The 22,853-nt window shown below is 43.7% G+C and overlaps 1 protein-coding gene across 5 annotated transcripts; it reads left to right on the top strand.

Moving 5' to 3' along the window:
* The first annotated feature begins 1,617 nt into the window (after positions 1–1,617).
* EWSR1 (EWS RNA binding protein 1) lies at positions 1,618–22,424 on the top strand. Of its 5 annotated transcripts, none has more exons than XM_083145423.1 (17): positions 1,619–1,734; positions 4,902–4,938; positions 5,073–5,124; positions 6,582–6,708; positions 7,560–7,752; positions 8,230–8,397; positions 11,237–11,529; positions 12,349–12,526; positions 16,140–16,174; positions 16,761–16,793; positions 17,179–17,297; positions 18,952–19,081; positions 19,607–19,729; positions 19,859–20,030; positions 20,118–20,215; positions 21,532–21,769; positions 21,849–22,424. In XM_083145423.1, exons 1-17 carry the CDS (start codon positions 1,722–1,724, stop codon positions 21,886–21,888), a joined length of 2,049 nt encoding a protein of 682 aa, XP_083001549.1. In that variant the 5' UTR covers positions 1,619–1,721; the 3' UTR covers positions 21,889–22,424. The 5 variants fall into 5 exon arrangements, 4 of the variants coding, with proteins under 4 accessions (XP_083001549.1, XP_083001547.1, XP_083001561.1 ...); XM_083145421.1 differs by having other exon boundaries at positions 16,137–16,174; XM_083145435.1 differs by lacking the exon at positions 8,230–8,397.
* Positions 22,425–22,853: the final 429 nt, after the last annotated feature.

The following is a 22,853-nucleotide window of genomic DNA, read 5'->3' as shown; positions in this document are numbered from 1 at the left end:
GTGTTGACCTTTCTGTGTTGATTTTTTCTTGTGGCGATTCGCGTCACACCCCCCCGCAACCCCCCCTCCCGCGATTCGCGGCAACCCCCGTGACCCCACACCTCCCGCAATTCGCGGCAACCCCCCACCGGAACCCCTGTGAACCCCGCCCTCCCGCGATTCGCGGCACCCACCCCCGCGACCCCCCCTCCCGCAATTCGCGGCACCCCCCCGTGATTCGTGGCAGCTCCAGAATTAAATTGCACATGGAAAACACTGACATGGCTGTGGTCGACAATGAAAAAGGTTGACATGAGTTTTTGAAGTTTTTTTTTTCATTTTTTGAATATTTTCATATTCATTCTCATGTGTCGACATGGATACCAATGAAGTGCCACACTTATGTCAACATTTACATGTGTTGACCTTTCTGTGTTGATTTTTTCTTGTGGCGATTTGCGTCACCCCCCCCCACCCCCACTCCCGCGATTCACGGCACGCACACACACACACACCTCCCCCGCGATTCTCGGCACCCCACCCCGTGACCCCCCCTCCCGTGATTCACGGCACACCCCCGCGCCACCCCTCCCATGATTCGCCGCAACCCCCACCCCGTAACCCCCCCTCCCGCGATTCGCGGCACCCACCCCCGCGACCCCCCCTCCCGCAATTCGCGGCACCCCCCCCCACGATTCGCGGCAGCTCCAGAATTAAATTGCACATGGAAAACACTGACTTGGCTATGGTCGACAATGAAAAAGGTTGACATGAGTTTTTGAAGTTTTTTTTTTTTTCATTTTTTGAATGTTTTCATATTCATTCTCATGTGTCGACATGGACACCAATGAAGTGCCACACTTTGTCAACATTTACATGTGTTGACCTTTCTGTGTTGATTTTTTCTTGTGGCGATTCGCGTCACACCCCCCCTGAACCCCCATTCCCGCGATTCACGGCACACACACCCCCCCGCGATTCTCGGCACCCCACCCCGTGACCCCCCCTCCCGTGATTCACGGCACACCCCCCGCGACCCCCCCTACCATGATTCGCCGCAACCCCCGCAACCCCCCTCCCGCGATTCTCTGCAATCCCTCCCCTCCCGTGATTCGCAGCATCCACCCCCCCACAACCCCCCCTCCTGCAATTCGCGGCACCCCCCGCGACCCCCCCTCCTGCAATTCGCGGCACCCTCCGCGACCCCCCCTCCCGCGATTCGCGGACACCTAAGTTGCAATACAGGGCATCTTTCATACAATTCTAACCATATTTCTCATATACAAACGTTCACAAATTAAGGGGGCGCAGCCCCTTACGACGGTGTGAAGAGCGCCCGTAGGGCGCGATGAATCACCTAGTAATCATAATAAAAGCGCAAAGCATAAGCTACAGCGACAACCCGAAAAAAGCGCCTAGCAGAGCAGCACATCGTCATACGGCCCCTCCCACAGAAACACACTATATGGATCACACCACTTGTGCATACAAGCGGGGGGGTGGCACAACAATGATATGAGCCAGGATTACCTTCTTCTCGCTCGCATAATCTGGAACCTCCCGTGTCAGGGATGAATACAATCACAGCGGCACACTTGTGAAGAGAAAACGGTGTCACTCAAAAACAGGCTCCCGAATCTTCCCCTTCACGACCACAGAGTGGTATGCTCCGGCGAGGCCAGTAAGCCGCATGCGCGCCGAACACTCCCCACACGGACGCTGGAGCGGTGAGAGGACACAAAATGGCTTCCACCGGTGAGTAACGGCCGATGACCTCCGCAACGCATGCGCTTCCCGTTCCCAGAGCCCCCCTGTATTGCTCGATTCCCTCCGCCATCTGCGCTCAATCTACTTGCTGTGCGCACTATCTAGTTGTTTCTTCACGGAGAGCGCTGCCGGCCCTCTCCACTAGGCCTAATCCAGGCAGGGCGCAGCGTCCGTCCTGAGTACACGCGGTACCTGGCCCGGGAACGCAGCCTCCCCTTCCACCTGCATTTACGTTACCCCTTTGTGCGTGGTGTAACGGGCGGCAGGCTGGGTATCTATTGTGCCACTACAGGTGTGTGTCTGCTGCCCCCGGCTGTGTGACCGCAGGACCCGCGTACTATTCCCCCGGCCTACAACTGTGCCGTCTCTTCCCCCGGCGACCCATTGCCCGCTGCGGGCTGTACTGGGGTGCGTTATGTGGTGTTCCTATTCACTAGTGCAGTGCAGGGGGTCGGTCACGTGTAAGATCTACTTACACGGCTATGGTAGTGTTAGGTTACTCCGCTGATGTGGAAGCTTTGTGTGTGAGTCCCAGCACGTTGTGTACTGTAAAGTGCCTGGTGCAGCGTCTGCCCCTCAACACCTTCGGTAACGCGGGGTTCTACCATACTAAAGAGGGACTAAGGAGATAATTGTATGGTGTGTTCGGAAGTGGTACCGAATAACCTGATGCAGACGATCCTTAAAGTGTGCCGTAATTGTGTGGCAGGAAGTGGGGTTTGTACGTTATGGGGCGTTAACAATGTTGCAAAGTAAATACGTTTTCATTAAAATGAAATTACCTGTTGCAGCTCATAACTTCACTATATAGTTTATATACGTAACTGGTTGTCCATGTGCCACTTCTCAACTTTTTTTTTTTTTTTTTTCCCACTGCTTTATGAATAGACCCCCACACACACTTTTTTTTTTTTTTTTCTTACGGTTGCGGCAAGTCTGCACCTTAGCGTTCTCCAGCTAGGTGGTGGTCAATTCGGAACAAAACATGTAATCTGAAAGTGTTAACTATTTACTACATAAACTTTTTTTTTTCTCAGTGCTTGTAGCGAAACTATACATAAAGGCAGAAATTTATGTTTGTCTATTAATGTAGGATATCTGCTTTATCCCTTTAAGGGGCCTACAAATGTAGTGATCCCATGGCATATTCTAAGTGATCTCACTAGATTTCTTAGGAAATACCCCTACATTTACACTAAATGCCCCATACACATATATCGCCTGGCATAGCGACCATATTCCCTCCCCGTGTACCAGTCGCTGGGAGCATGCTGCTGCGACCGGCGGCTTCCCCTGGCAGTGTCTCATTTTCATCAGCTAGTTGCTGATGAAAACGGGGCAATATGCTTTCTGATCGATGATCGGTCAGAGAGCATATCTTCCCGTGTGTACGGGGCTTTACACTGTAAAGGGGCAATACCTGTTGCTATCGACCCAGCGATTAATAACTGGCACGCTGGATAAAGTTAATCACTCATGTAGAACACTGGCCCCGACAGACCGCTCAGCAGCACATTGCTGTGCAGCGCGGAGTGATCTAGCATCACTAATGGTGTGTACACACTTGTACAATGTGCATGAGATTTTGACTATATAGTCAAAATCTCATCTGGATCTCATGCAGATCGCACAGGTTTTAACCCTTGCGATCCCAATGCGCGCTCTTGTATCGCAGCCAGAAAGTCTTGGCTGCATTGACTATATAGTGCGGATTCAGTATGAAATCCCGGCGTTCAAAATCCAGACCGCTGAAATCCCGACAAGGGGGGATGTGGATCGCCACACAGCGGGCCCGGTGCCTCGCTATGCTCGGCACGCTAATTTATTCTCCCTCCAGGGGTGTCGTGGACACCCCTGGAGGGAGAAAGTGTCGGGATTCTGAACGCCGGGATTTTAACTGCATCCTTATAGTGCAGATCTGCACTATATAGTCTAAATTGTATGCAGGTAGTCTAAATTGTGTCTATATAGAATATAGTCTAAATCGTACAAGTGTGTACACACCATTAGAACACTCATCTCCGGTGTGTAGGCTGACTAAGTCTTGATCAAAAGGAGAGGTACTTAATTTTGTTTGGTGCTGCTTCTGCATGATTTTAAAATAAAAAAACTAACCCCCCTTTTCTTTCTGTTAAACTTTAAAGGTGTATGTCCGCTAACCCGCCCCCCCACGGGTGTGAACCACTTTCCATAGTAGACTACGAAAAGTGGTTAACTCAGCCTGACTGATGGCGACTATGCCAAATTATGAATCGGCTTTCACCATCGCCTGCCCGTAATCACTAGGTGATTGAGCTCAAAATTGACTAGGTTGTATGCATCTAAATTTCCCATGGTGAAAACTCTCATGTAGTGAGCAGGGATACTTTGTGGCTGAAAACAGAGCTCAGAAGAGTCCAGTCTCTACTGCATTATTCCTTAATTTTCATTGCCTAACATGCTGGCAGCTATTTGGTCTCTACAGGTATAGGAAACCTAAATCTAATATTACTGGTAAGAATAATAACGATTGTACAAGTACTAATACAGTACAAGTACTAATGCACTATCTCCAGTAACTCCCATTTTCAACAAGTCTCCTATTCATGTGTTTGCAACCTGCATTATCACTGCACTTTATTCTTTCCCTGGCAGGCCACACTCACTGCCTGCGAACCATTACAAAATGCTCCTTGTATTTGGTGCTCCATGACACAACATCTGTAAGAAACAGATCACTTTAGATTATTACTAGAAACCTATGTATCATTCTGGTCAGGGCAACAAATGAATGGCAATGCCTCATCCATGAATCTATTTTTGTTTAAGAAACTTTTATGAAAGTGCATGTGGGCATTCAGTTGTCACACATTAAAATAATCAATCAAACTCAATATTTCTGGGCACAACGAGGGGACATCAGCACACCTGTCTGAAATTCTGCTGTGGGTGCTCAAACTCCCAACCTACTGCACATTGAGCTCCTGACCGCAGGAGGATGTGAGCTGCTATTTCCTCCCCCTCCCCCCACAGAAGGGAATTGTTCTGCAGGGTGCCATCTAGTGGTAGCTGTGGTGTTAAACTGAATTGACCACAGAATTGCAATAAAAATGGCTTTGAACAACTTATTTATATGTAGCCAGTAACTTGTATTACTATTTTTGCCTGTCTTGTAGATTACAGCACCTATAGCCAAGCTGGAGCTCAGCAGAGGTAAGTCTATGTGCACTTCGTATTGTCTGTGGACAGTAGCTTATTAAATGGGATTTGTACTTCAGTGGGCTGCAATATTTGTCTCGTAACTTTATTAATTTAATTTTGTTTGTTTCCCCCCCCCCCCCTCCCAGCTACGGTGCTTATACTGCCCAGCCAGCTCAAGGATACACACAGGCTGCTCAGGTATTGAATCTATTTTCTGTTCTGATAAATTATCCTTTTGGTTTTGAAATTGTTTAACTCTTAAATAATGTGCACACTCTGTATTAATAGTTTAGGACACATGTAGGATCTGTAAGTCAAAGAAAAAACATTTGAACATTTCTTCTGTTTTTGTAAGTGCACATCACTCTTCAGCTGGGTGCACACTTGAATGTCCAGTGATCTTGCGATTGACCCTTTCGATTTAAAAATCACATCCCCCTTACATGATATATTAATTTAACTGCACTACATCATACATATCATACCATGCAGAGGTGAGCTACCATTGGTGCATATCATACCATGCAGAGGTGAGCTACCATTGGTGCAGCAGGTGCATTGCCCAAATCAGCAATGACTTGTCCCCTGACCCTGCTGCAGACCATTTTGAGCAGTGTTTAATGAATGACCCAGTGCAGGGGGACCTACCACCTCCCCGATTTTCAGTCACATGCTGCCTCTATTTTAACACAGCTATATATTTTTTTCATACACTTTTGCCTGTGAATTAATAGCAGCTCAAAACTGGTTTAATTGGCACTGTCAGAGTAGGTGTGCCAAACTGAGGAAAGACAGGCCAGGGCCACTCTGTTATTTCTTCTTCAAAGGTACATGCTTCCTGTTATCCGCACCGTACAGGACATTCTGCTTGTACTGGTCACCCATGCGCCCCCCCCCCCCCCTCCAAATCTGATCTGCAGCACATCCAATGGAAAGATGAGACCACACAGTTCATAAACAAAGGAATTTAGGGTAGATACTATGATTTTTGCAATTCCTGACAAGTGTGTACCTGGCTTCATTATCCCCCACTTTGCATCTGCGGTGGCATGGAGTCATAGAAGAATTTGAAGGACCTTTTCAGGTTTGATCAATGAGCTTAATGTGTAACTGTAATCCTCCTGGGAGGATGGGTGGGAATGGGATGACAACCTAAAACAGGACAATGCTTCATTTTACTACGGGGGGGGGGTTATGCAATGTGCTGCCGCTATTTCCGACGTGGGCAACAGCAGCGGCTCCCTGTTCAATGCTGTCTTTAACGACAGCATTGATGCGGGATCATGGCATAATGGGCCCGACTTCAGAAGCTGTTTGGCCCGTTCTGTCAACTGCCGTGGATTGTCACATTCCACGGCTGTTTTCGCGGCCACGCCCCATCTGTGCTGAGCGACAGATGGGACATTGAATCCCGTCTGTCGGTATGCAGTCTCTGACTGCAAATGGGCCAGTATCATGGCTGTCGGCAGGGATCGACAGCCATGATCCCAGATTGCATGCCCCCATTGGTAGCCTATCAAATAGTTACACAGAAAGAAGTGTTTACCTTTTGGAAATAGTGCATTATACTGTTTTATTGTAAATTACTGCTTTAAAGTTTAGTAGATTTGTTAATTGATCAACATTTTCTCTAATTCTTGATTTTAACTTCACAGGCAAGCTATGGACAGCAGAGTTATGGCACTTATGCGCAGCCTACCGATTCCAGTTACACACAGGCACAAACCACTGCCACATATGGCCAGTCAGCATATGCTGCTACCTATGGACAGCCTCCTGCTGGTAAGACTTATTTATTTATTTGATTGGTTTCTCTTGTGCATAGACTCTAAAGCTTGTTTAAACACTTAAGTTGACTCTTTAAAACAAAGTGTGCTCATATATCATTTGCTATTGGTTCCAGCCTTCTTAATTTTCAATGGTATAGCCCGTTTTACAAAAAAAAAAGTACTAATTTGAAGGCTTCATGCTTTACTAGTTAAATGAAGAGACCCTACTGTTCCTCCTCCTGTAGGTGGTCACCATGGCTAGGGTTACAGTTTATCATTGTGTTGGCAGGAGGCCACTGTTTCAAGGAATTTGTTTATGTGGCTTTGAATGTGAGCCCAGGAATAAAGCACTGGTTTCAGAGTGACATCTTAGGTTAAGTTGAATCTCCTTCAGCTACCATACCATGAGTGGTCAGACCCTGTGATTGATGGAAGCTGCTCATTTCCCAGCCCTTTAACTATCCCATGCGATAGGTAGCAGCTTTCACATAGTTTCATTAATACTATCTGGATAAGAGCTATGTTTTTACAAGCCCTTTTTTAGGAAGCTGGTATAGAGTATAAATCCAAATTCCCATATTTATGTTTTTAAAATTCTAAATTAAATGTAAATATTGTGCATAGTTTTTTAAATAAATTGTATTGGTGTTTCTCAAAATATGGGGTCATAACATCCTTAATTTGTACAATAAAATAAGAAGTTAACGCACTAATGGCATAAAGTCCTATTTCAATAATGTAGTAATTGCAAAATTCTGTGCATGCTTCAAATTTACTTAACTTTTTTTTATTTTTTTATGTATAAAAACGAAATGCCTTATCCACCACCCATTTTGACTTGCTGCTTGATTTACTTTTTTGCAGCAGCAGGTTATACTGCTCCAGCAGCACCTCAGGCCTATAGCCAGCCAATTCAAGGCTATGGAACAACAGGCTATGATAGCAGTGCTGCAACCACCACCACAACCCAAGCTTCATATGCAACACCATCTGCTTATGGAACCCAGCCTGCATACCCTTCCTATGGACAGCAGCCTGCTACCACCGCTCCAGCAAGGTATTTCTGAAATGTAATGTGTGATAGCTTCAAGGGACTCTATTGTGCCTGAATCCTTGTGTTAATGTGAAAACTGAAGGAAAGCTTGGTATTCAAGCTGCTAAATATTTTTCCAGCACCTTAATTTGAGATGTAGCTGCTTAAAATCTATATATGTATGCTAAAGAAACACTTAATGGGTACATCGTATTCAGGAATTATGCTTCGGCTGCCTGATAGCCAAAGCATTATCCACGATAAGCCATCTGCAAATCATATCACTTGGGTTTGGGAACTTGTGCCCCCTTAGCCTTTTTAGCTGCATGTATGTGGCCTGCCTTTTTAAGTGAACCACCTGGAAAACTGAAAGGGTTAGTGAACGTGCCTATCATTCTGGGTGATATATTGTTAAAAACATTTTTGAAATGGGCTTTTTTTTTTTCCCCTCCCCATTCTCCACCCCCCCCCCACCCACCCTTCCATCACTTCTACCCCAAGGCCTCAAGATGGCAGCAAACCTGCGGACACCAGCCAGCCTCCACCAAGTACAGCCGCCTATGCTCAGCCCAGCGTGGGTTATAGTCAAAGCAGTTATAGCTATCCCCAAGTCCCAGCCAGCTACTCGATGCAACAAGTGACTGCCCCTCCATCTTATCCACCGACAAGGTATTGACTTTTCTTACAATGACTAGGGCTTGATCTTTGTCTCTATTGATTGCTAGTCCTCAGTTGGTGCCACGTGTAAAAAGTTTAGCATTATACTAATGCCATTGTGATATTGAAGTAGCTAGCTTCCCCTGGTGTGTGAAGGCACTATGAGCAGAGTGAAAAAAGGTGTATAATGTAATCCTTTTGCACAAACGTTTTTTTTTTTGTTTTTTTTTTTTTTCTTGCTGGGTGTTCCGCCTAAAGTTAGGGTGCCTGTTAAATCAACTCTGTTATTGCTCCAATCTTGCACCCACTTCTTAACCTACTCAAAAGCACCTAATCTAGCCTAAACTTAAATACTGTCTGCAGTTGAAAAGTCCCACTTGGGCTTCCAAACATGACGTTCTTGGCACATATTAGCTTTGGTCTCAATAGGCATTAATCTTTCCCCTACAGCTATCCATGGATGAATGGAGCAACTATTGAATTGCTCTGACAGGCACTACCTAGTGAATTCTGTGGGGTATAACAATTCACTTGCATCTTGCAGGGTTTTAAAGAATCTAAAGTGATTGAAATCTAGAATATGGATACAGTTCTCTAGATGGTCACCTAAGACCAATGTTTTCAGTTGGACATATTTAATAATGCTAGCTTTAACTAACAGTGTTCTTGGTGGTATGTTCATTCAAGCAGTCTTCTGACACTTGTGATGGAACATAACATAGGCAGTTCAACACCACCCATGGGTAACACTGAAATATTAATGCCAACCATTATACCTTCCAAGCATTTGTTTGATTCCCACCATGGCCCTAAGGCTGGTCTCACACTCCGGCTCCTGCCGGACGGTGGAAATCCGTACGACCAGGAAGCCGTGCAGCGCACAGTAGATTATGATGGAGGGGATGACCACAGCCCGGCAGCCGTCCCTTCCAGTGGCGGGATCCGGCTGCAACCGTGCGGCCGGGCCGTAGCCGTCCCGTGTGAATGGACACAATGGTGTCCATTCACAACTAATGTGTGCGGCACGGCTCCCTGGCCGTGCGAGATTTCAGTCAGGCAGGAGCCGGAGTGTGTGAAACCGGCCTAACTGTGTAGTGTTTCTCTGGTTTCCTCCGACAATTCAAAAATATACTGGTAGGTTGAATGTGTACATGTGCTAAGGAATATATGTTGTAAGCTCCATTGGGGCAGGGATTGATGAGAATGTATTAATAATCTCTGTAAAGTGCTTCAGAATATGTGCTATATTACCAGTTGTTTATAAAGTGCAACAGGTTATACAAGGAACTTAACATCTAGATTTTTATGACCTGAAGTTCTTGGATGCCATGTGTTTATTTATTTTCCTCTCCCTTTTATTGTCTGTTTAAAGTCAAACATGTGTTAAAGGCGCTCTTGCATGGGTTGTATGATTAGTTGTATTTATTTTGAAAGATAATAACAGGCTCTCATATCTTCCTCCTTTTTTATAGGTAAACATAGATAAGTTGTGGTCACCTTACTTTTAAATAAGCTTGTGTTTCTTGTACATTGTTCTGAATTTCTCTTTTTTTTTTTTTTTAATGGAAACTAGTCTACATCAAGTGTTAATGTGTTTGAGAAACACCATTAGTGGTCACCCTAGGATTTTTAGGGCAGAGTGCTGCCCACCAAGTGGACTCGGCCCCCTGTGAAAACCAGCTTGTAGAAACCCTGTGTTTTTTTTCCGTATGGATCTGCCCTGTACCTCCCTAACTGACACCATAATGACGTTTGCATGTAATGAAACCCGAATACGGGTGGAGTGCCAGCCATACACTGGCCACTGACTTTTTAGTATTGGTCAGTCTTGCCTACCCTCCTGGAATGGCCGGGAGGCTCATGAAAATTGGATAAGGTAGAAAAGTCTCCCATTTTTGAGTCCCCCCGCACTGACAAATACTGGTATTTGGACATCTGTGGTGAGGGAGCAGGGCTAAAATGACGTGATCCACTGGATTGTGTCATTAAGGGATGCAGACACTGACAGCTGCAGAAGGGCGCACAGTGCCTTGCGCAAGGGCAGGGTGAATTTAGAAGTCTAAAACCGGACAGGGTGCGGCACCCTGCAGAAGAAGCCTAGAGAGAACTCTGGCCATTTAGATGCTGTAATCCAGTGTATGCAGCTGTGTGGCTGCCAGTAATGGAAGTTATTGGCCTATCGGACTTGCTAACCGATGGGAAATTAAACTGCTATTCTGTATGAAGCAAGGCTATTGCATCTAAACTACTTATCACCTACATTCTGAACTATCAAAAAAAAAAACTCATGCAAATGAGAAACTGTTTCAAAGAATTGCAGAAGCCAGGGGGAAAGTGCAAGATATGGGCCTTCATTACCTTGAACGGAACAATTGTTACTTTGTATAGGTTCACCCATCTGGGCCAGTCAGGCCCCTGTTTTGTAAAATGGATTCGCTGTGGATAATGGGGGGGCGCTGCAATATTGCACAACGAGATTTACGCGCATACCCCAAAATCGTATTTGTTCGTAATCCATTGGGTTTCTGTACAAATCTGAATGTGGTTTTAACTCTGGAATGGTTATTGTCCTAAAATCCCCAGATCCCCTTGCTAGAACATGTTTCTAGGGGTAATGTGGCCTTATAGACACTACTTCAGGAAGTCTAGGAAGGCATAGCCACTCACTCGTTTTCTGCCTGCCTTTGGGAATGTGAGGTCTAGATAGTTTGTCTGACAGGTCGGTTATTCTGTGTTCAATTGCCAGCCCTTGGAAAGGTAAGGGACCAGTAAGTGGGCTCTGTAAATTGTACCTCTGCAGTGCTGAAAGGGATTGAGGAACCCTACAAGTAAAAACATGCTTTATTTTCAGCTATTCAGCATCCCAGCCATCCAGCTATGATCAGAGCTCCTATTCTGCACCCAGCTCCTACACTCAGCAGAACACCTATGGACAGCAGAGCTCCTACTCGCAGCCGAGCAGCTATGGCCAGCCAAGTAGCTATGGGCAGCAGAGTGGCTATGGCCAGCAAAGCAGCTACCAACAGCAGCAGCAACAGCAGCAGCAACAACCTCCTCCCACCAGCTACCCACCTCCATCTTCATCCTATGGCAGTCAGCCCCCAAGCCAGTATGGCCAGCAAAGCAGTGGCTATAGCCAGCAAAGTAAGTGACTTCTACCCTCTGCATAATGAACTCTTAATTGTATTGCAGTTTGATCTATTAAATGGCATTGAGCCAAGACCACTTTATTGATTTGAATCAGTTTTAAGATTTTACACCTTGAGTGAAATTCTGATAGAATAGTAGCAATATTACATGATGCATATAATCATTGCTGAATAAGGAGACAGGACATTCAAATAGTAATCAGGGGGGAAGAAATAGAGGTACCATTTTAAGGAGTATGATGTAGAAAATAGATTAATAGAGGGGGAAAAGGACTCTGCTCATGAAAGCCCTGCTCATGAAAGCCTAACTTCTAAAGGAGCAGCACAGTTGGGCAGAAGCGAGCATGGAACAGTGGGCTAGGTTAAGAGGTGGTGGGGTTTAAGAATGAGGTTGGTGTTGAGTCTGTTTAAAGTTTTTGTGGAGAGGGATGGGGAGAAGTAGAGCATTCCAGAGTTGAAGAGCACCATAGTGTAGTAATCACATTTGGGGAGAAAGATGAGTCGGGAGTGGCGTTTGTCAGGGAGGTTAGGTAGTCTCCCAAATGGACTACTGCAATCTACTATCAGTAGCAATTATGTATGTATACCCACCCAGGTGTGAAGTCAGGATGGGTCGGGCAGTATTTATGGAGAACACCCTGCTACTAGTGTGTAACCAGCCTTTAGTCATTAAGTTTTACGTAAGTGCTGATACATCCAGAGATATAGTAGATACAGAGGGAAAATACAAGTGAGTGGGTGAGAAATGAGGATGCCATAATGTAGAGGACTGAACTTAGTATGGCAGTACTAGTTTGATTTTATTTGTTTTCAGGCAGCTACCGTCAGGACCACTCAAGCAGCAAAGGTTCCTATGGCCAGGAGCCCCACCAAGGTTATTCTGGCTCTGGAGGCCGCAGCTCTGAAGGCTCTGACTCCCGCAGCAGGGGCCGGGGCATGTTTGACAGAGGTGGCATGAGCCGTGGTGGTAGGGGAGGCCGTGGAGGCATGGGGTAAGAGGAAAGCTACAATCTATGAGCTAACCTTGAATTTTCCTTTAACAGGTCATATTGGATTTTAAGACTTGCCTGGTCAACTATTAAGCCCATTGAAGAGATACTGTGGCTGCTACTTTATTAACTCCTAACTGTCCCCTGTCAAACCCAGCCTTTAACTTCAGTTAGTACCTGATTGGCCGGTGATAAAGTACCAGCCACAATGTCACTTTACCTGGCTTAATAAATCTGTCCCTCTTTTTATGGTGAAACAGGTCAAAGCATGCTTTACCGGTGAAGTGAGGGTATACTGGTACTTGTAGTTTTGCAACAGCTCATTGACGCACCAGTTGACCAGGCCAGTCTTACGGGTAACTTTCCCTCTTCTGGTTTCCTCGAATGCCCCTGATGGCTGCACAAATGTGTTATATGGAAACGGCTAACCGTGTCTTAAAGGTTATCTATTACACTTGTCAAAATCTGACTTTGTTCTGGGTTAGATGTGGTTTGCACTTAACCGACCAAACTCCAATCAGGAGGATTTCACCCTTATCCGAAAGACAACCTTGAACTCGTGTAACCAGAATGCACTCCATAGGAAAAGCCTAAACCATTACTATAAAGTCTCTGCAGTGTTACAGGAAACTTTCCATTGTAACATTGTGAGCACTGAAAAATCTTCCAGTAATGGCTTTATCCTATAGTTCTATAGAATAAGTCTGGCTTATCAATTTTTTACTTTTCTGTAACTGGTGTATGTACTTAGTCTTGTAAAGACAGTGGATTGAGAGAAATTGCCTGACAGCTCCTAACTGTCAGTTGTTTCAAACACTGGGGCAGGTGTATTAACAAGAGATAAATGCAAATGTGAGAAAAGATAAACATCCAGCCAATTGCCTCCTAACTGCTATGTTACAGGCTGTTTTGAAAAGCCAGGAAGGAGCTGACTGGCTGGACGTTTATCTCTATCACCCTTGCATTTATCTCTTGTTACTGCTTAATACATCTGCCCCACTGTCCCAAATGTATTACGCCTTAAGAGAAAGTGGAGGGTGATAAAGGACTGGTCAATCAGTTCCTAATTATCACTTAAAACCTAGTCTTTAACATAGAAGGACCTAGCCAATCAGCTCATAACATGTTATCACTCTCCACTTTGTTTCTGAGGCTTAATACATCTGCCCCACTGCCTGTAACATGGCAGTTAGGGGCTGAATTTACTGGTACTTTATCTCCCAAGGCTTAGTTCAAGTTGAAAGCGGATCTGTGTCTTATGGGCCTCCAATGTGCTGTTCTGAAGATCTGCAAAAGTGCATATTAGATGTCTGGTCAATATTGCATATTAATGGCTTTGTTTTTTACCTTTCAGAGCAGCACTATTAGGGGTATCTAGGTTTTCAGGCCTATGACACTCACTAAATTAAATGATTTGTTTGGGAACCACTCACATCAATATATAACATCCCTTACACTGCAATAGTAGTAGCAAGAGGGGTTGTGTAAGTATGTATGTTCCTTTTTTATTTAAAGCTGCACAGATCTCTGCAGTTCCATCTTGGGTTTTAGTTTCAGATTTTGTTTCTCTTTTTCAGTGTGCTCTGCCCAAAAAAACAAGGTTGCACTGCATTGTTTGTGCAGCTTTTTGCAGAAGTTCTATTTAATGAAGCTGTAGCTTCGGTCTGCTGCCTCAATTATTTATTGTAATCCTTTTAACATATGTATATGGCCATGTTTTATCTTGACACTTCTATAATGTACCTATTTTGTTACGCTCTGGAAAATCTGCCATGTAAATGTTGCAGCTAGAACCACTTTGTTTCTTGACTCTTCGCATCATGTGCTGGGTCCACACATACGGAATATAAAAATGGCACGCCACCATGCCCACAGTGCCTACGTAAATTACAGATAACCTAAAGTGCTTTGAGGGAATCTTCCAACTTCTTCTGCCCTCGCCCAACGTCACATCCTTGTCAAGAAACAAGTGGATCTAGACACAATCACTTGGTAAGGTTTCTTGTGAGGTTAAGGTCAAACTGCATTCATGATTCTGTAGCCATGCTCATGAAAGAACTGGAACGGTCTGATACAGAGTAAATAGACGTGCAGCATTTTTTTTTTTTTTATAACTACATTCCATTTTTATAAATGAGGGGGGGAGTTGGGACCAAAATAAACTATATACCTGAAAGCAGTGGCGGTCTGTAAAATAGGCCTGTTTTCCAGAGCTATTTCAGGGTAGGTCGCATTTTTGTTTTGGCCCAAATACATGTATTGTTTTTCATTGTCTGGCTATGTTCTTGATATTATTGGTTGTACATGAAAATCCCTTATTTTAACATGCTTTTGTCAAATTTATATGCCACAGGTTACAAAGTGAGAGCGTTGTGTAAACTTCAGTTCTAAAAAAGTACCCACTCAGCCGGCAGCATAATGAAAGTGGGACTCGGAGAGGAAATTTCTAATTAAACCATTATAGAATGTTATAAATACTGTAACTTAGAATAACACACGTATGGTACACGGTGTAATTACACAAACTTCTTTTATATGTAAATGATGTAGGCTTCTAGGGTTTGAGTTCAGAAAGCTGAAATTACCAAATTAATTGTTAAATGGTTAAGATGAAAGAGTATTAAAGGTGCAATGCTTATGAACAATATGGTGTGGTATTTGTCAGGATACTGTGCAGCATGGTACTGTCCTCACTCCCACCCAAGAATCTTTAATGCAGGCATGTCCAAAGTTGGCCCTCCAGATGTTGTGAAACTACACATCCCAGCATGCTTTGCCATAGTTAGCATTCTCTAATAGCAAAACTGTGGCAAAGCATGCTGGGATGTGTAGTTTCGCAACATCTGGAGGGCGAACGTTGGACATGCCTGCTCTAATGGGTTCGCCTCAAGATTAGAGAAATGTATGGAAGTCTCAAAGCATACACCATATGCTAAATGGCAGGGTTATTTACTTCTGCAAAGGTAACAAAGCCTGTAACATTGAGAATTCATTGTGACTAGCAATGTTTTTGAAATGCTTGGCTATCTGAATCCACCTCCCGTGTAAAGTGTTGATAAGAAATCTTGACATGGTCGTAGTTACTTTGACAATATTTATGTATTGGCGCTTTGAAACCTCAGCTATTGAGCAAAATAGCACAATCCTCACTAAAACAAATGATCCCTAGTATGGATGTGCTAATCAGGAATATGGGAACATTTTTTTCCTGATTAGCACAGGAAATCATGCAACGCTTTTCTAATATAAAGCTTACAAACTTTGTAAATGTGTTTCTAAGGCATAATGCCAACACTAAAATGTCACGGCCGTACTTTATTTTTATTTTTTTCCAATTAAGCATTGCACGCTTAATACAGTCACTGAAGTATTAAACCTGTGTAACGAAGGTTTGTTTAGATGTGTGTGTAAATGCTAAGGATGAACTTAAATAAAGAGAAAAAAAAATGCTAGAAACATACTTGGAAGATTAGTGCCACGCTGAGACAGATGCTATGTATGGACATGTTAAGCCACTGCCGGCTCTGTACCCTTGAACCCCCTTCGTGGCCCAGAATGCTTTATGGCTCTTTAAAGGGAAAAGGCCTTCATTTCTTCACCTTTATTCTCCCAGCAGCGGTGGAGAGCGAGCTGGCTTCAGTAAGCCTGGTGGTAAGTTTTTGAGTATTACAAATGGGTAGTGTAACACAACGATGCCCCTTCCCCTTTTTATGATTTAAGCTAAATTTTTGTTTTGTTTGGTCACCTTGAAACAATGGTGTAAAATTACCTGTGAAAAAGTTTAAGGGTCTGGCCGGCATTACTTAGGGGTATACATGGTTATGTGGTTACACAACAGAAAACCCCCAATCTGATACAGAATTGTGTGTAATATGGGGAGAGTTGCGTTACTGTACTGGAATTGATTGCACACTGGTGCAGAAGCTATACACATTTGGGCACACAAACTAACAAACCATTGGTTGTGATAAGCAGACTTGCCCCCTCTTATAAAAAATTGCCCATTTACTGCCACCATACTAATGTTTCATAGTAGGTTGTAGTAAATGTGCAGCATTCTTACTGTTGGGTCATTCCATCCCCATTAATCAAAGGTAATAATGAATCACCGAACTGCAACTGTGTGCCCTTGAAGCCCCCTTTTCTCACAGTGGTATTGTAGCTATAATGTGAATGTTTGTGTTGCGCAGGGTGTTTTTTCTTTTAACTAACTTTCCCTTGTGCTTTTATCTGCCAGGACTTCTGGACGACAGCCCCGATCTTGATTTTGGTATGATTATTATTGATTTTTATTTTTTTTTTTTAGTGTATTGCTTAAGACTAGACATGGCAAACACATGTTGCTATAATAGAGGAGGGGGGAATATATTATCCGTGAGGTTCTTTCATTATTGGCCTAGTTGTGGTCAATGAATGTCCTAAAGCAGGTCTATTGCCTGTGGAGATTTTTGCTTGCAACATTGGTAGGTGCGCACAGAAATTGGCAACATGGCCTTGTTAGAGCGTAAAATATTAAATACAAATACTGCAAAAATATAAGTTAAAAGCTGATTGGTTAGAAATTTATCAAAGCCATGGTTAGAAATTTATCAAAGCCATGCAGTTCCCAAACTGTGGTAACAAATTTACTTATAAAATCCTACTTGTATTTTTAGTACCGCCAATGGAACCTGAAGAGGAACCGGAGAACAACACCATTTACTTGCAGGGTCTGAATGAGAATGTGACGGTTGACGAGGTGGTAGACTTCTTCAAACACTGTGGTGAGGTAAAGGTGAGTGGTGCATGTGGGTCTTTTTTTATTTAAACTTGGCATTAGAAGGCCAGTTCCCTGTGGTGTTTTTTTATTTTTTTTTTGTTCTGTCTAAATATCAAAGTTGGCTAATACAGTTTATATGAATTACTGCTCTAGGCATAGTAACTTGGAGTTGGCATTTACTGTGCCTGAGTACATCTCTAGTCTGTTGTGCATAATGTAAGGGTAGTAGTAGGAATGCCAATCCCGGGGCATTTTTTTCAATCCCGGGATTGAAAAATGCTCAATCCCGGGATCCCTGGGATTGGCTTCTCTAATAATGAAAATAAAGTGTCCCGTCCCCCGAAAACTTCCCGCCCCGCATATCTCAATAGAAATGCCTAATAAGTCACCCCCGACAATCCGCAGTCACTTACGGAGGTGGGGACATGCAGGAGTCCTCCTGCGGACGGGCAGCGGGCTTGTAGCCGGGCGATCGGCACAGTGATCTGTGCTGACAGGCATGCTAGTGGCGGGCTGCGCAGTGTGACGTGATGTCAGGGGTCACGCTGCACAGCCTGGGCGGCGCCGCCATGCTTGTCGGCACAGATCACTGTCCCGAACGGCGGCACTTCCGGTGGCACAGGTAACTGGTCTATAGCAGTAAGCCGGGCAGCATCTGAGCCATATAGGTGCTCAGCGCTGTCCGGCTTCAAAAAATAAAAAGTGCATTTTACACGGGGTACTAATCAATCCCGGGATTCAAATCTTGCCAATTTTAGGCCCTAATCCCGGGATCCTCCCGATCCCAGGATTGGCCTCCCTAGGTAATAGTGTGCAGGTTGAGTATCCGTTATCCAAATTATTCCAAAAACCATACATTCCAGAAAGTGAAAATTTTTTTTATTTTTTTTTTCTTGCTAAAAACTTACTGGGGACATTTGTAACAGCACTACTTGAGACATGATATGTAACTGGCACTAAATATGTGCAAGACAATGATTGCTTGGCATTTAAATTCAGAGCCTGAGATGGTAAAACTGTTTCATGTTTTGAAACCTTGTTTTATGCTCAAATGGTTTTTTTCATGTGTTTATACAGCATAAATGCAAGATACTTTAAGATACATCATTGAAATATAAAAATATTCTGAAATACGGAATAATCCAGTTATCCAAAACTCTTCTGGTCCCATACATTTTGGATAATGGATACTCAACCTGTACTAACAGGGAGGATACTAAATATTTTATTAACAGATTCTTATATAGCGCACCTATTTTGCAGCGCTTTACAGAGCATTATCAGTATGTGCCCCAGTGGAGCTTACAATCTATATTCCCTACCACATGTACAAGCACACAGACATTCTATGGTTAATTTTGTTAGCAGCCGATTAATCTACCGGTATATCTTTGGCTTGTGGGAGGAAACCGGAGTACCCAGAGTAAACCCACGCAAATACAGTGAGAATATACAAACTCTGCACAGGTAGGGTCATGGTGGGTATTGAACCCATGACCTCAGTGCTATGAGGCAGTAATGCTAACCATTACACCATCTGTACTTCCCAAAAAAAGATGTATAATGATATAGATTTTTTTTTTTCTTCTAAATATGTTGTGGAAGCAAAGCAAACTATTGTTTCGATTGGCATGATCGTTCCATAACACATTATCGATTTTCTATATAGATCAACAAAAGAACTGGACTGCCTTTAGTAAATCTATTCACAGACAAGGAGACTGGTAAACCAAAGGGTGATGGAACAGTTTCTTTTGAAGACCCACCTTCAGCCAAGACTGCTGTTGAGCTTTGTGATGGTTAGTATGCACTTTTACCAGCTTGCCTGTGTATAGGTTACAACTATTATTATTATTATGGTGTATTCAATGCCGTGGGCGAGCGGCGACAGCGAGCAGGGCTTCCTGCTCGCTGTCACCACTCACCCTGTCAGTATTCAACACCCCCCCCCCCCCCCCCCATACACCAATTCCCCCTCAATCCTTTTTTTTTTTTTTTTTTGAGCGAGGTGAAATTGGCGTATGCGGCTCCAGAAACAGCGAGACTCCCAGCTAAATACAGCGTGATTTCTGCATTAGCCGCGGCTCTCGGAGTTTTGGGGAATTCTCACCGTCCTGTGACGGCGAGGATTTCCTCAGAACGTTAAATAGGGCGAGGGGGTTAAACAGTGAGGATCACTGGTTTTCTGCAATCCTCGCTGTTTAACCCCCTCGCCGGCCCCATTGAATACTACCATCTGTCTTGTATTTAACTTCTGTTAAAATAGTCTGTATGTTGCTGTAGCCTATCTTTCACACTTTAATGTTTGTCTAAATGTTTTTCAGGGAAAGAATTTCAGGGGAACAAATTAAAGGTGTCTTTGGCACGTAAGAAGTCTCTGCTGGGAAGCATGAGAGGTGGGCTGTTACCACGTGAGGGCCGTGGACAGCCACCTCTCCTTAGAGGAGGTAAACATTTCTAGGGAAGCTGAGGTCTGTACGTTGGTGTTGAGTTAAACTTTGACACCAAGTTATAATAAAACCAGCAAGATTGTAAATTGCGTGTTCTGTAAATACTTAAACAAGTACCATGTTTAGGTCCCATGGGACGAATGGGTGGCAGAGGAGGGGAGCGTGGAGGATTCATGCCGAGAGGGCCCCGAGGACCACGTGGGAGCCCAGGTGGTGGTGGTGGCGGCGGCGGCGGTATTGGCGGCGGCGGTGGTCCAAATGTGCAACATAGAGCAGGCGACTGGCAGTGTCCAAATCCGTAAGTCTTGTATAATGTATACTTTGTACATAAGCCACACGAATTTGGGGGGGAAAAAATCCCATTTTTATTTTTCTCCCCATTTAGGGGTTGTGGAAACCAAAACTTTGCCTGGCGAACAGAGTGCAATCAGTGCAAGGCTCCAAAGCCAGAGGGCTTTCTTCCTCCTCCATTCCCACCTCCAGGTATGCAACACACTTTTTTTTTTTTTTTTTTTTTTTTTTTATCTTTTTGAAGGAAGGACAAAAACCACCATAGGCCTGGGATGTTAAAAATGTGCACCTAATAGCACTTCTGATTTTAATAAACTCATGTTTCCGCTATTTGGAAATGTGTTATTGCTGTTCGAATCCAGCATTATCTGAGTTATGCAGACAGTGTTGCATAAATTGTTATCAGGCAAATGCTACAGTATTTGACTGAATTGCCAGTTCAGCTGTAAAACATACCATCTAATGCAAGTATTGCACTATAGCTGGGGTAGCCAACCCTAGTCCTCGAGAGCTACCAACAGTGCATGATTTGCAGGTCTCCTCACAGAATCACAAGTGAGCTAATTAGCTCCATCTGTGTATCTTTTAAAATGTGTCAGTGATTAATGAGTGCAGCTGTGCAGCAGCAGCTAGGTTGTCTGGAAAATGTGAACTGTTGGTAGCTCTGGAGGGCTAGGGCTGGCTACCACTGCACTATAGCTTCTTGACAATGCAACTTTCTTTATAAAGGGCAGCCAATTAGAATCTACTTATTTAGCACCTTTTAGAAGAATTGTATCTTATTGGTTGCCCATAGCAACATCCCATGTGAAATAGATCTCCCATCATAGTAAATTTCCCCCTACGGCTTCAGTATTTAATAAAAGGTTCCACGTCTGCTGATGAATTGACAGAATGGATTACTTGTAGTAAACTTGCCTGTGATTATTTATGCTGATCACTAGTTATTGCACCAATAGGTTGCTGTAGTATTTATAAAGCTTTTCAGCAATGGGCAGACTTGTGAAAGAACTGGCCCTCATCACAATGATTGGAAAATCAGCCACTACATTGTACTCTAATGCAAGATTAATAGTCCTCCGGGTCTTGTGAAACTACACATCCCATCATGCCCTTCCAGTTTTATCATGTTTAATATTGTGGCAGGCAGGGCATAATGTCGTTCCTGCAACTGCATGTTGAATATGTATTACCAGTGCTTTATATAGCATGCTCAGTAATGTCTAGCAAATATTTTGGCCATTCACCTCATACCTGCCCAGTGCAGCTGTGGTCTAGTGTAAAACTGCAGTGTCCATGTTCTGTTACATTCCAGCTACATTGGTTTTCCAATTGCTCAAACTGTTAATGGACAAGTGAAGAGTAAACACTGTTTACTTTTCAGACTTTTGTGAACTTCCTGATTTGACTAATCAATGGATAACTTCTTCAACCAGCAAACCTATTTTGTACAGTCTGCAGCAATGCTATGGCCTTTAAGTTTAGAATTCTTACTCTTCTACCCACAGGTAGTGAACGAGGCAGAGGTGGTCCAGGTATGAGAGGCAGAGGATTAATGGACCGCGGTGGTCCTGGTATGTTTAGAGGAGGCCGCGGTGGTGACAGAGGTGGCTTCAGAGGTCGTGGGATGGACAGAGGTTTTGGTGGAGGAAGGAGAGGTGGTCCACCTGGCCCCCCAGGACCTCTCTTGGAACCAATGGGAGGAAGGGGAGGTGGTAGACGTGGTGGTCCTGGCAAGATGGAGAAGTAAGCCGTTTACAAAGCTAATAGTCTACAACTATCTGTAATGTCCACGAATACTTTAACATTTTCTCCTTTCCACTAGGGGTGAGCACCGTCAGGAGCGCAGAGAGAGACCTTACTAGGAGTTGGAAGCCTTCCTTTACTACCAGATTTATTTTTTAAGCCAGAAATGTTTTAAATTTATAATTCCATATTTATAATGCTAGCATGGAGTCCCCTCTATTGTTACATTATGGATTATCCTTTGTCTGTAACTTTAGTATTCACAATTTGTGGAGATATTAAAATGGAAGTTTAACGGTAGTACCAATGTTTTGTTTTTTATTTTTCCAGAGAAACCCACATTTGCAGTTTCTTTTTCTGTAAAATTCCATGTTTTACAGAAGTGGTTTTGTCAGCATGTAGACTTGTGATGAAACATTGTTGGAGGGCGTAATCATAAGATCTCTTGTAACTATACTCTCAGCTTGTTAAATGTGTTTGGCCCTTTTTGTGGGTCACTTTCAGGCTTATCCCATTAACGAGTTTGAGATCCAGGAGTCCGGTTTTATTGAGTGTTTATTGCAAGAAGATTTGGGGGGGAAAGTCATGAATGTTTTATAATGCTTGTACCACTTTGTTGACTCCCACATTACAATAATAAAACTCTGTAAAACGATGTTTACGTCTAGTCTTTTTGTCACATATTGAATTGCAGATAGATGTGGAAAACAGTTTAGAGTTAAATTGTGGCTCGTTAATAGCCATAATTAGACTAAAACAAAGCTTTGTAGAATACAGTAATTTATGAAAACTTCAGCTACTTACTGATTGGGGGAGGCTTTACTGTCATTTTGTAAACCATAATCTACCGTTCCATACTCTACTACTTGTGCCTAACAAAATCAGGCTTAAACTTTTTTTACTCCATTTTTAAGCTTAGTCATATAAAATGTCTCGTTGCTTATATGAAAATATGAAGATGCAGTTAGTACCAATAATATCAGAACAAGCTTTATCACGGTAGAAAGAAGCAGCCTAAATCTGTTGCTCTTACAAAGCTAGAGAAGCATGCGTTACTTTAGCCCAGAACTTTCGGTTTTGTAAA

The sequence above is a fragment of the Crinia signifera genome, chromosome 1 (assembly GCF_055691185.1).
Source record: "Crinia signifera chromosome 1, ASM5569118v1, whole genome shotgun sequence".
NCBI lineage: Eukaryota > Metazoa > Chordata > Amphibia > Anura > Myobatrachidae > Crinia > Crinia signifera.
Note: the sequence above shows the minus strand (reverse complement) of the source record. Positions and strands in the feature narration are given on the sequence as shown.

What these genes read in the sequence shown, in the direction of transcription:
- EWSR1 (XM_083145421.1), top strand. An exon ending in CAGCCCCGATCTTGATTTTG is followed by an intron (nt 16,794 to 17,178) that starts GTATGATTATTA and finishes TTGTATTTTTAG; the next exon opens with TACCGCCAATGGAACCTGAA. An exon ending in GCCACCTCTCCTTAGAGGAG is followed by an intron (nt 19,730 to 19,858) that starts GTAAACATTTCT and finishes TACCATGTTTAG; the next exon opens with GTCCCATGGGACGAATGGGT.